The sequence below is a fragment of the Gopherus evgoodei genome, chromosome 9 (genome assembly GCF_007399415.2).
Source record: "Gopherus evgoodei ecotype Sinaloan lineage chromosome 9, rGopEvg1_v1.p, whole genome shotgun sequence".
In the NCBI taxonomy this organism is placed as follows: domain Eukaryota; kingdom Metazoa; phylum Chordata; order Testudines; family Testudinidae; genus Gopherus; species Gopherus evgoodei.
In genome coordinates, this window is record NC_044330.1 from 2,331,038 (window position 1) to 2,345,210 (window position 14,173).

Genomic DNA, 14,173 nt, shown 5'->3' on the forward strand with positions numbered 1-14,173 from the left:
CACACTTATGATGAATGCTTTTAAAATAATCAGATATTCAAACAAAGATAATTTAGCTTAGATTAAGTGAATTTATAGTACTTGGATACTTTACAACATTTTGAATATCATTAGGATACTGTTTCTTACCTTAACAGGAGAACGCGTCATCATTTCCCCAGACCCTCGAGGGAATATCCGGGCTTGAGCAATCATTTCTAGCACACTGGTTTTTCCTGCACTCTGATCTCCGACCACTACAACCTTAAATGAAAGTAGTAGTAGTAGTCAATGGCTTTTCATAATTAAGTCAGTTTCTTCAGTAGGATAGCTTAGTTAAACAATACACTGTAGCAACCAATTGGGAACACATATTAGAGCTGGTTACATTTGATTAGTTTTGACAACAAAAGCATTGTCACAAATAATGAATTCCTTAATAGATTAACAATGGATTTTATTCATGCAAAAGTTTTTCTACTTAGGCCATTTAAAACTAGAGATAGGGCAAATTAACAGTGTCTGGATCTGGATCAGGCTTTGTCTATGGTTCAAGGCTAATTCAGGGTTTGGTTCAATGTTGATGAAGCCACACGGTCTGTTCTCACAAGATTTTGGTCACACATGAATTGGAAAGTTAGCCTTTTTCAATCTGGATCTGAATTAGTACCAAACTGCACAGGTATGTATGGATGCAGAAATTCAAAACCAAAAATGACACCAGCACCCAGCATTTGTAGGGGTTCATATTCAGGGCTGCTGGCTTGACCAACCATTTAAAAGTTAAAGGGACAAAACATTCAGAACTACACTATTGGGAAAAGTCCTGCATTATCAGGCAAATGGACTAGCTCTAATTTTTATCATTCTGGGATATATGAAGGTCTTTGGATTAAATGTCTAGGCTGTTTTTCTGCGTGTAAGATTAAAATCACCACTAACATTTAATCTGGGGTCTGCAAACCAATACTTATAACTTTTTCATGCACTCTATAGTAGTCACACTATGAAGCAACATAGCCCTTTAAGACTTCACTGACTTACCCGAGGTAGATGATCTTGGGTATTATAGCTGGCATCATAGTCAGACAGAATGTCTAGAACTTCAGAGTACATATCAATCAAAGATTTCTAAAAAGAATTGAAATACAGGGGAGAAAACTCAACTGGTTAAAAGAGCTAAGACCAAATGCCAACAGTTTTCACATTGAAGTCCTAGAAAGAAGATTATTGTGTGCTTACACTCTCATCAAGGTTTGAGCCTTAAACCTCCAGTTCCGCAGCTGAGCCCTCTTCTGTTTTAGCTAAAGTATTAACTACAATAACTGGCAGCAGCAGTAGTCTGATATCCTGTGCAGAAGGATTTCTAGCTTACTGAAACAATGGGGGACATATACACGACGTGCCCCATTTTACAGACAGCACCGCCGAGTACTTACTCTTTTTTCAACAACTCTTTACTTAATTAAATCTGCATGGATTTATATGGGGCCATCAAAAGATGCTTCCTCAGACTAACTACCCCTCTGCCAAGTTTCAAAGTCCCATTTCAAACCATGGAGGTGCTGGAGAACTGTATACAAACAGTTAGAAGAATATTTTTATAATTAAATAAAAATAATGTAGATTTTAGTTACATAATACTACACAAACCACAAACCCAACTTTTTAATTTGTGTAACCTTCAAGATAGACTTAGTAACTTCAGTTGTATTCTTGTTATGAAGTTGCTAACACATGTAATTACATACAGTTAAAGCACAGTTAGAAATGAGGTTCATTCAAATTGCTTAACCGGTATCCTTAAATGTAAAGTCCACTCATCAACAACTAAAAATGTTAAGATCCATTTATAATGTTAAAAGACCAATTGCTAAAAAAGCACTGTGGAGCTCATGGGCTAATTCTGGTCTGACACTTCTGACGGACAACTGTGTAACTATACGATACAGTACCTTTAGCTTCCTTTGATGAATGCCCTTGTCATCCTTCTGCAACACCAGCTTTCTTAGTTCTTTGTTTTCCTTCTCTAAGCGCTCAAGAATTCGTTGATATTTCAGCTACAAAACAGTAGTACAAATAGAGTAATCATGGAAAACAGTATGAACAGATCAGCAAACTTTTCCCTATCTAAGAATATTATATGAAAAAAAATAATTCTCCGAACAAGTCCCTCCACACCACAGAAAATATTTAATCACTGAAAGCTTGTTAAAATCCTATATAACTAAGCGAAAACTATTCAAAAATAGATGTAACAAGAGCCTAAACCAGAAGTTATCAAACTATGATTCATGCAGGATTTCACGGTGAGGGAAGCAGGGACAGGAATGCAACATTCTCTGATATTTCTTCTACAAATTGCATACACTTTACAAAAAATGCTTTAGAGCAGTGGTTTTCAGCCCTTTTTCATTTGCAGACCCCTAAAAAATTTCAAATGGAGGTGCAGACTCCTTTGGAAATATCAGATATGGTACGTTGAATACCACTATTATACGGTAATGACAACCTTTAATGGACCCCTTAGACAGTCTGTGGACCCCTGGGTCTGCACACCACAGGTTGAAAACCACTGCTTTATACAACAGATTTTTCAGCTATCAGAAGCCAAAGGTACTTCTGGCATCAGACTATTTTAGAATCATGGAACTAAGCCAAAATATTCAAACTTGGAACATCTAAATTCATATTTAAACATCTAAAATGAGCAGACTGAATTTCATAGCTGCTGGGTACCCACAATTCCATAGATGTCACTAACGTATCAGTGGAAGCTGTGGGTGATCACCATCACCAAGAAAAAAGATCCTTATATTCAGAGTCTGCATGTGGCTTTAGAAGCCCACTTTAGGTCCGTAACTGAACACTGTGGCCCTGCTGCTGACACAGCTTCTAGAACAACTGTTCTGATTCACTCCTGGCTGACAGGAAAGGCAGGCTATTTTAAATTGTTACAGCACAAGGGGAAAAAAGGCAGTTTTAAAAGTTGTAAAATATCAGGTTTTTGAGCATTTTTAAAGCCTTTATAGTTTAAAAACAAAAATTAAAAAGGTCTGGTCATCTGAAAAGGGTGGAAAATTGAAGACCTCTGCCAGTAGTTGTCAGCACGGCTCAAGGTTTTAAAATAGTTTCCTGAGCGCTTCTATCAGCTTCAGATTACTGAAGTCCATCAATAAATGGACAAAAATATCCCACGGAAAACATTCTGTAACTCTGCCATTGGCAGCTTTTCACACTGAAAGGATATCACAGTACCTCTTATAAAAACAGCTTTAAATGGGAGGGAAATGGTTACTGATTGGTGTAAACTTGTCTGATAAGAGAACCAAATATTCTAATTGTGTCTATGCCAACAATGCAACTCTTCTTCTGGAAGAAATGGAAACATACTGGTCCTTGTGAATTCTACTATGACTATAAACAGAATAGCATATTACCTTCTGTGGTTTTTATATTACAGAACTTTCTCTTGTTCCACACTTAGATCCCCAGTGCTTGATTGTTTAATGCATTAAGAGCTTTGTGTCTCTCCTAGAAATGTCATTTCACGGATTAAGAGATTAAAATGCCACCTTGTTATGTATAATCCCATTTCCTTTCTATATCAAAGTGTGCAGGCTAAACAAACATTAAAAATCAAGACAAATCAACAAAAAACTCTAAAATCAGAAAAGGTAAATCTAACACATTGTCCAATTCAGGATGGAGTATCAATTGTATTGCAGATCTTTAAAAAATTGCTTCAATTTCTGGAAAATGTTTTATATCTTAAGTGCTTTTTTGTTTAGTAAATTTGAGTTTTGCACATATGGTCCTCTGAATTTTGGTTCCTTGTTACTAGGTGTCACGGAGTGTGGGGGAGTCCGGCCCTGCACCCCTCTTCCTGGGACCCACAGTGACTCTCAGCCAGCCAGTAAAACAGAAGGTTTATTGGACAACAGGAACACAGGTTACAGCAGGGCTTGCAGGCACAGTCAGGACCCCTCCACTGAGTCCTTCTGGGCTTTCAGGGTGCTTGGATCCTAGCTAGGATACCCTGAATTCCGCCCATCCAGCCCCAAGCCCAAACTCAAACTGCTTCCCTCCTGCCACTCCCTTCCTTTGTCCCCTTCCCGGGTAAAGGTGTTGACCTTTCCCCTCCCTTACCTAGCTCAAGTTACAGGCTCTGGCATCGTCCATCCCCTAAAGTCCTCCCCTGCTCTCCCACTCCCCACACAGACAGTACCTACTGCATCACACTAGGATTACAGTACGTACCTGTGTGTGCAGAAGTTCCTCTTGAAGCTGATCAATCTTCTCTTTGTCAGAGACCTACAACATCAAGAGACATAATCACGACCATTGCTTGGTTATACAGCACATAGTTTATCCTCAGGGTGCAAATGAATGTCAAACCAGAACCTTTACTAAACATAAAATAACTGATTAAGCATGCATTTCCAGTCAAATCAAATTCTTAAATCAAATCATCATTTGGCATTTAAAGTGGCTAAAGGTTCCATCAAAAGCAGAAAGATTCTATATAATGAAGTTTAAATCTTTGTGCAAGCCAGTAGAAAAATTAACACCTCCAGGACCAGATTCTGAGAAATCAGGCTTAATGATAAATAAAATTCAGTAGCTTCCTCTGAGAATTTCTCCCCCACCAAGGGACTGATAAAGTCATGTGGCCAAATTGTCTGGGCCTAAATATTTATTTGTTTAATTAGTACGGCACTTTGAAGATGCAAACACTAACTTGTATCAGCAACAAAGAGTCCTGTGGCACCTTATAGACTAACGGACGTATTAGAGTATGAGCTTCATGGATGAATACCCACTTTGTCGGATGCACCCACGAAAGCTCATGCTCCAAAACATCTGTTAGTCTATAAGGTGCCACAGGACTCTTTGCTGCTTTTACAGATCCAGACTAACACAGCTACCCCTCAGATACTTAACTTGTATCAATTTGGTTCCAACACTATTCCCCCCAGGTATGTCACTACATAAAATCTTTCTTAACTATCAGCATCCTATAGATCGTGCAGTGCATTCTTGTCAGGTGTTTATATTTAAGATTTATAAATGTCAAAGGGATCACATTCTTTGTGTCTTGTACACAACTGAGCACCATACTAATTTATTTATGTAACCAAGTTCTAACAGGAACACTGTATTCTGCAAAAGTATTATGTATATTTTACTGTTCCATTGTTTTAATTTGTCAGCATGCACTCTTGATGGGATGCTTTACATTAGCATGCATAGTCATTAAGACAGTATTAAAATGTGGGAAACAATGTAGAAGAGTGAAAATGTTAAATTTTTCAGCGTCCAGTGAATTAAAGTGTGATCTTACTATAGTTGCCCAAACATGAAGGAATTTCTAGTCAAATCCTTTCAAAAAATGAAATTGTAAAGTAAAGTAGATCTATAAAAAAGTAAAAACAGATGGAATTTTCAATCTGTTTTTTCCTAATTAAAGTCACAAATTCAATATAAAATACTAAAAATAGGCATCATGCACGTATTTTAAAACTAATGTAAAGCCTAAAGGACAATTAAGAAGGAATGATTAATGAAACATTAATGAAGTAATAATATCGATATAAAGAAATTCAACTCAACTTTAAAATGACGTCACTCTAAATATTTGCAATTCAAACAAATTAGCTTGAAAAATCAAAAGAGAATATCAACTTAATGCATGGATAACGTGTCATTTACAGGACACAAACCAATGCAGTCACTCTTTAATTTCATAGTAACTGTTGGCAGATTAATAATTCCCAGTTCTTCATGGCAACTGGCTTATGGGAGCTACTTAACCTATAAGATACACATGACCACGTATTAACTTTGCAACAGGCAATGCCAAATTACAATGGTCCCTATATCCAATTATTTTCTTATTCATTAGTTGATCCTTGAAAATAAAATGCTGGAAGTGGGCCACCTTCTGTTTCCACCAGTGGACCAACAGCACAGAAAACATGCCCTCTTAGCACCTGAATACGACAGACACTAAGAAGAGTTCAACACAGGGAAGATGGTTTGATGCCTTTAACAATATATGGTATGTCTAAACAAACAAATAGAGATATATCTACCCACCCAAACAGAAAGCATCGCAGGGATATAATGGGCAGACCGGGACAGGAAGCAAAGAAAACAGTGAAGGAAGAAAAGAGGAAAACAGGAAAAAAATGGAATACAGAAAATGTTTCTGGGCAATGCAGACATCCAAAGAACAGCTATGTCCCTCTTCTCAAAAGCATTTAAGAACGCTTTTTTTAATAGTATTTTCTGGAGGCTTGATAAATCTTTAATGAAACGGTGAAGGGGATTACATCAGTCATTGTTATGGTATCCTTTCATTCTGTTCACTATAAATATACCACTGATATCTAGACAAGTATTCAATATTCTCCTCCTGAAACAGTTACTGAAAATGCCTGAGGAATTTTAGGAAAAATAAACAATGCCTTTTTGGAATCCAAAGAATGCTCTCAAAGTGGGGCACTATTCTCCTTTCTCCATTAACAGCATTTTATACTTCAGGAGTAGGTGGGCAGATAATGCACTAATCTCTCTTCCCAGTAGACACAAGATGAAACCTGCTGTCGGTCACAAAGGAGCGGTTTGTGGTAGCCTTAATCTAATTCCTAGAAAGCAGCCCTCTAACTATGTGCCACAATATACAGCAGGAAAAGACCCAGCACTGAGACACTTTTAGCAGTAACGTATGTCAGAACTAAGGACACGTATACACTACAGCCCTAAATCAACCCACATTAGGTCAACTTACAGCCACAGCAGTAATTACTGTGGGGGGCAGATGACCACACTACCCTCCTTCTGCCAGTGGTGCATGTCCTCACAAGGAGTGCTGCCACCAACTGAAAAGGGCAGTGTAGGAGGCTGATGGCATGTCTTCACTACCCACCAGATCGGCAGGCAGCGATCAATTTATCCATTTATCGCATAGATGCGATAATCAACACGAGCACTCTCCCGTTGACTCCTGTACTCCAGCTCAGCGAGAGGCACAGGCAGAGTTGATGGGGGAGTGAAGTACGTTGACTTCAGCTACGTTATTCACAAAACTACAAATCCATTAATTACTTGTTTTAGATTTTATTTCAAATGCTCTGTGGATAAATTTTTTGTCATTATAATTCATCCAAAAAACCATAAATGACCAAAAAACCATAGGGCCATATAGGGACCAAGTCCTGGAACTTCTGAAAATCCCAGGAGGCACCTATTAGCATCTTTAGATACCTAAGTACCTTAAAAATCTGGGAGATTGTCACTATTGTGACATGATATCACAAAACAGCCCCAAACCACAAACATCTCTTGGTTAAACATTATGAGCTATAACAATTCCCAGTGGCATCACTGGAAATGTCAATGTACAGAGAGATGAAGCCATACGAGTTCTTGCTATACAACAAACCCCTCAGCTAAATATAGTATTTTCCAAGTGGTCAATAATAATCTAAAGGGAAACAATTACAAGTGTATGAGGGTATTAAAAATGATAGATGAGTTATCTGGTGTCCTTTTTGTAATATTTTTATAAATTTCCATCTAAAATAGACAATCTGCATTACAGAAACATTCTAGACTGAAGATGAAAATCTGAGAAATTTAGATTCTGCAGCTGAATTATTTTTATATCACTGTGAGGAGGATCTGTATAACATGGTGCATGCAAGTCCTGCTGCTTGGTTTGTTCATATCTCATTGACATTGTTGTCAGAATGTGTAATTAAAGGAAAGGAACAGGAATACTCAGGCTTAGAGGAATGGAAATGAAACAATCATATTTTCAAGTAGACAGGTAACATATCAGCTTGCAAAAGAAAAGCGAGGTAAATTTAGCCCTGGCATAAGTGGGGGCAACTTCATTGATTTCAATGGGAGAAGCCCCTGTTTCTGCCAAGACAGAGTTTGGCCCAATGACTGAATCTTTACATTATTACATCCTCATTTTTAAGGTGTGTACAGCAAGTTCTCTGTTTACCCAGCCATTCAATTTGTTTCACAACAAATGGGTTAGTTGCAGCAAAATAAACCACATCATGATTCCTTGCCACTGGCATGCATCAAAGCGCACAAAACTCCACATCTAAATGTTATGATTGGCTTTGATACTTCTGCAAAGAATGCGATGCTCAAGCATTTGGGACATTAAATTTAGGACTTTCCCTTACAGGACTAAGTTATTTACTGTGCTAGACATCAAATCTTTTCTGCAATTCCAACACCACGGAATTAGTTGCAAAAGAGAAATAATGATGGGAAATTCTCTGCAGAAACAGATTAATCCTGAAAAAATAAATTCTTTGCTAGTTCCTCAAAAAATGGAGCCAAAGTTTAAAGATCAAGTACTGCATTCCCTTTCCAGCAACTGTTTTCATACATTCAACGCTACACAAATAGGAACTCTTCTTAAAAGGCTTTAGAAAAAAGTGGGGATTACTCTGTGGAAATGTTTGTGCTTTCTGTTTCAGAATGTAGTCTCTTCAGCACAGTCAAATTAACACATTGCATTCAAGACAAAAAACTACCTAGCTCTGCTTAAATACAGACTTGCATGCTACCTGACAAAGGAATTGAAGGAGTCACTCTTATTATGTAAAGGAATCAGTAAACAAACAGGCAGGTTTAGTCTGCTAAAGGTATCCCTGGTTTTCATCAGCAACACTGCTCTGGATGGGAAGTGGGAAAAGACTGTGTAATCTACTACTGCAGGGGTGGCCAACCTGTGCTCCAGAGCCACATGCGGCTCCTTGTATAGGCACTGACTCCAGGGCTGGAGCTACAGGTGCCAACGTTCCAATGTGCTGGGGGGAGGGGAGGTGCTCACTGCTCAACCCCTGGCTCTGCTACAGGCCCTGCCCCCACTCCACCCCTTCCCGCCCCCTCCCCTGAGCCTGCCATGACCTCGCTTCTCCCCCTCCCCACCCCAGAGCCTCCTGTATGCCACAAAACAGCTGATTGGGAGGTGCAGGGAGCGATGGGGGAAAGGGGGCTGATCGGTGGGGCTGCCGGTGGGCGGGAGGCACTGGGAGCTGGGACGGGGATGGGGCAGGGAGCTGATGGGGGGCTGCTGACATATTACTATGGCTCTTTGGCATTGATAAATTCTGGCTCTCTCTCAGGCTCAGGTTGGCCACCCCTGTACTATTGGACAAATTGTTCTCAGAGCAGTCAGACTCCAGTGCGTTACACTTCCAGAATCTTTATTATGTATCATGGTGCCTCGTTGAAGGAAGGACTGGTCAATTTTCTCTAAGCCACAAAGGTACACTACTTACATGAGCTAAATATGAAACAAAGAAACATACCTCTCCCCCTCACTACTCATCTTTCCCATAGTTGTACAGAGGAGGAGGAAGGGTAGTTCTTGAGCTGCAAAGTGCCAAGGAATGTTCGCTTAACATTTAACAGTAGCTTGATTAAGGATGCTGGAGACAGACTGGAGTACTGACATTTAAAATGTGACGTGTTTTAGGATTTTAAATCCATCAGGCCCTTTGGTGAAAACCATGGCTATATACAATATTATGTATAGAACTTTATTTCAAGTCTTCGCCATCTCTCTCTCCGATACAACCTCAGATGCAGAGAGTGTTAAAGGTGTGTATCCAGTGGTTAATTCCAAAGCTATGGAATTGTGAAAAGTCAGAATGAACTGCAGGTTCTGTGGACATGGGAACTACAGATAACTGTGTTTTCACAGTCACAGAAGTGATTATACTGGCTACAAAAATTAGCTCTGAAGTACTCATGACTACTAAAATTATCCCAAACTAGTAAGCAATATGTCAGCAACATGCTAATGCTAAAAATCCAACTGTAGCACCACGTAAAATAATGTATAGAAGACCAACAGCCAAATTACTTGGTCTGTGATTTACGATGGAAGCTGGGTAAGAGAAAGCTATTGAGATACATATACACCTCTACCTCGATAAAGTGCTGTCCTCGGGAGCCAAAAAATCTTACCGTGTTATAGGTGAAACCGCGTTATAATGAACTTGCTTTGATCCATCGGAGTGCGTAATCCTGCCCCTCCGGGAGCACTGCTTTACCGCTTTATATCCGAATTTGTGTTGTATCAGGTCGTGTTATATTGAGGTAGAGGCGTACTAGGTTTCATAGAATCATAAGACTGGAAGGGACCTCGAGTGGTCATCTAGTCCAGTCTCCTGCACTCATGGCAGGACTAAGTATGATCCAGACCATTCCTGTTTATGTTTACGAATATCAGACATTGGTAACCGGCTAATGCTCACTATTGTGTTATTACTAATTTTGTCATTGGCTGTTTATCACTGTAACTATATCGGGGAGTTTAATGTTCATGGTTTCATCCTAATATGTTACAGGTTGTTTTAGACAGAATTATCACCTCACCAGGAATAAACTGAACTAGGATATGTCTGAGATATACTTTCTAAATACTGCATCTGATATCAGAATTGGGAAGCTAAATCAGCATGCACTCAGTTTAAGGCTGACTAGGATTCTTTGTCTTCCCTAAATCCAGTTTCTAGAAATATAACTTAAAATACAGGTCAATTTAGAAGTAAACAAAGGTTTCAGAAACGGATGTTAAATTACCTATAAGACTGCCCCCAGAATATCCAGAGTCATTTAATGGCACCCCAGGTAGAGTGACAGGAAGCAGGACCAGTTTAACACCACGTGCTCTTGCAAAAAGATTTTTGTAATAATTATTTAGGTCTCTGGTCAGATTAAAATTAGCTTCTTCTACATCAAATGAAGGAGGCTGAAGCACTTGGTTAATATGAATATAGTACACAGTGCCCTTTGAACCATCACCTTTCGCTTCTGCTGGGAAGAGCCCGTGTTATATTGGCCAGCAGCTCTGCATGCTTCCTCTTCATGCTGTTGGATTTGCTGTTGTAATAGAATGAGTTCACCAAGCAGGCCCTGCCACGAGTTTACAACAAGGAGAAGGAAGGGGAAAATTGGGGGTGGGAGGAAAACAATGTTAACCAAAACTGTTACATAAAAACAGATGAAAGACAGGAATGAATGGGTCAGTCCAAACAAAAAAGAAAACCTATTTCAACAGCTATTACTAGCCAACTGGGACTGGAAAGAGCTGGCCAGCCTGTAGGTCATACAGAACAACAAATAGGCTACATTTTAGAATTAAAGTCAATTTAAAAAAAAGTGTCCAAATCCTAAAAAGGGTTTAAACTAGCCATGCTTGAAGAGACTTTGTGGAGATTTTTGGCACTGCATCCTCAATTATTCACTTCAAAAGTATTTTCAGATATCAGCATTTTCTTTTAAAACAAGAAGTAGAAGGAAGTTCAATAAAAAAAGACCTGAAGTTTGGATGCTCTTCACAAAGTTGTACATATAGCTGTATGTGTAACAGTTAACCCCTTCAACTTTGCTGAGAATAAACAAAGTTTTTTTGTTCTTAAATACCTCAGCTGCTTGGATAGTTTGTCAAAAGAGGATTTGCCCTGCTGCTCAACCTCCAGACTTGAAGGAATAAAAGACATTTGGCTAGGTATATAGGGAGAGAGAGAAAGCTCTCGCTCTATAGCACCTTGGCAGTGTCTAGTTAAATTGCATAGTTCCTCTCATCCCTCCAGAATTGCAGAAATGTGTCATGCTTAATACCTTCAACTTATTTCCAAGTTTCTCCATGAACAAAGTGCCTGATTTTCTTTTGCCCAATTATTTTATTAATAGCCACATGTCTTAAAAATTCACATTTGCTCAGAAATAGTGTGTGAATTACGTTCCACTGGAATTTCTCATACAACTAGTTTTAAAAATTGGAGATTAATATTAAATGTATTAACCTATTTAAAAAACACTAAAAAGTCTTTGAACAATAGTCTACTCAAATGTAACATTACATTTTCATTAAAGAAAACATTTAATAGCATTACCAGTTTCAAAACATACATTAGTGTTTAAAAACAAGCCTCAAATATCAGAATTTGATTTTTTTTTTAAAGAAAAACAAAATAGTTCTTCAGAGCTCATGTATCATCAAACTATACATACACTGCACAAAAAACCCATATACATAGGCATCTTAAGTACAGACACACACTATATGGATGGATACAAAAAATAGACAGACACTGTCAATAGGATAAAGCCTGAACTAGAGGGTTTAAACAAAAAAATAAAAAAAGCTTTATCCATCTTTGTAGGAAAAGAAACAGTTTCATATTTATATTTCAATAAATACAAAGGGGAGAGGTTGTTTCATTTTCTTTTGTGTTTGTTTTTTTAAATCTCTGCACTGCTGGAAAACCAAACACAAATGCATCATGCTAATGCATGAGAACCAGAAATTAAACGGATCCATCAAGTTTCACTATCCAATAAGAGCAAAAAAGCTAACAAGTGAAAATAATGTATATTTTTAGAATTCTGCTAAGTAAAGTTGTTACTGGTATCAAATAAAGAATTTTTCAAAATGACTTGACAGTGTCCCTTTAAAAATTATGTTAAGGGTCAGACTCTACAAAAGGAAGAACATATGGAATTAAAGCCTTAGCTTGCCCGTTAGTGTTTAAAGAGGCGTTGCACAGTACGTAACACTGTTCCATGTTCTCAAATGTAGTTTTTGTTTAATCTGTGATTACTTGCAGCAATACCAGTTCTCCGAGCCTGCTGTTCCCTGGGGAACTAAGGAAAAAACTTCTGAGGCTAAGTAATTGTCTTTAGTACAATATCAAAGCAGAAATGGTAGCAGTGTAAGGAATGAGACTGTTTTAAATATAACTTCCTTTCCTTTGTTTATAATCAGACCCATTGCATTATTTCACATACATTTCCTCTGGCTTTCTCATGTCTTAATGACTGCATTACAATTGAAAAAGAAATCTTTGAATAGCATAACGCACACGAACAACTCCTGTTAGGCATAGACAACAAAAGGAAGGAATGGTTACTTACCCTTCCAGGAACAGAGGTTCTTCGAGATGCTGTTGTCTGTGAGATTCCCACCGTAAGTGTGCATGCTCTTCATGAGTGCGAGTTTCGGAGTCTTCTGAACAGCAGTGTCAGCCGGAGCCACACAAACACACCCTCCCTTGTGAGGGCATAAATGGTGGACAGCAGCAACCCTCCCTAAGGCTCCCTAACAATCCAAAACCCATGTCTGCTGAAAACTCTGGAAGTGAGGACAGATGGCAGCTATGGGATCCACGCGTATGACAACATTTCAAAGAAACGGTTATTGTAGGATAAGTAATCATTCTTTCTGCTACGAATGTGTGTCAGTGTAAATCCCACTGTAGCTGATTGGCAACTACCTCTGAATGGTGAAAATTAGGAGTTGTAGCTACATCAGTTGAACGGTGACTGCAGAGGTGCTCTCCGACCTTGGCATCTGACCTGTCAGCTAACTACAAAGCACAGTGTTTAACAAAGGTCACAGGGTAACCCACATTTCTGCCTTACAGATTTCTGATATTGGCACTGAGCTGTGGTGGAGCCTTAACACTAAGGGGGAGAGATGCACAAGCCATCTGATGACATGTTGAGATACACGGGTTATCTGTGTTATGTGCTCGGACAGTCTGACAGGCTGTCTATGACTACAAATAAATGAGGAGATAGTCTAAAGAAAAGTTGGGTTCTGCCCATGTAAGGCTCTGAAGACATCCAGAGTGTGTAGCATTTCCTCTGCTGGTGCATAGTGGGGCTTTGGGACAAAGACAAGCCAGTTAATTGCTTGATTCAGGTGGAACTCTGAGATCAACTGAGGGACAGAGTAAAGATGATCTTAGAGTGCAAAGAGCATTCTAAAAGAGGCTCAAAGGTGCGGGTGGGGGCTCCCTGAGATTTAGAAGGACAATACTGAGGACCATGTCGGACTGGGGTCTCTGATCAGTTGGTAAGCATGTAATAAGACTTTAAGAAACCTCAGTGCCATAGGGCAAGAAAAGACCAAGTACAATTAAACAGAAGGATAGGCAAAGACTGCTGCAATCCTCCTTACAATCCTGTGGGAGTTGTGTCAGGAAAAGAGCCACTCCCTCCCATGTAAGAAAACTGTATTTTGTGACTAGGGCCTGATAGTTCATGATAGAGAGCTGCAATGAGATGGAGGAACATGCTTTTGCCTGAAGAGGTTCTATTTCTTAGGGTTCTCCTCTTTAGAGATGCCTTTTGCAGACCTGGATTT

The 14,173-nt window shown here is 39.0% G+C and overlaps 1 protein-coding gene across 1 annotated transcript in view; it reads right to left on the bottom strand.

The window, feature by feature from the left end:
• Window positions 1-14,173, bottom strand: part of OPA1 (OPA1 mitochondrial dynamin like GTPase) — an 81,136-nt gene that overhangs the window by 56,815 nt on the left and 10,148 nt on the right. The window contains 5 exon segments of the mRNA XM_030574538.1: window positions 130-243; window positions 1,024-1,110; window positions 1,935-2,039; window positions 4,240-4,293; window positions 10,825-10,935. Of these exon segments, the coding sequence (XP_030430398.1) occupies window positions 130-243; window positions 1,024-1,110; window positions 1,935-2,039; window positions 4,240-4,293; window positions 10,825-10,935 (471 nt within the window).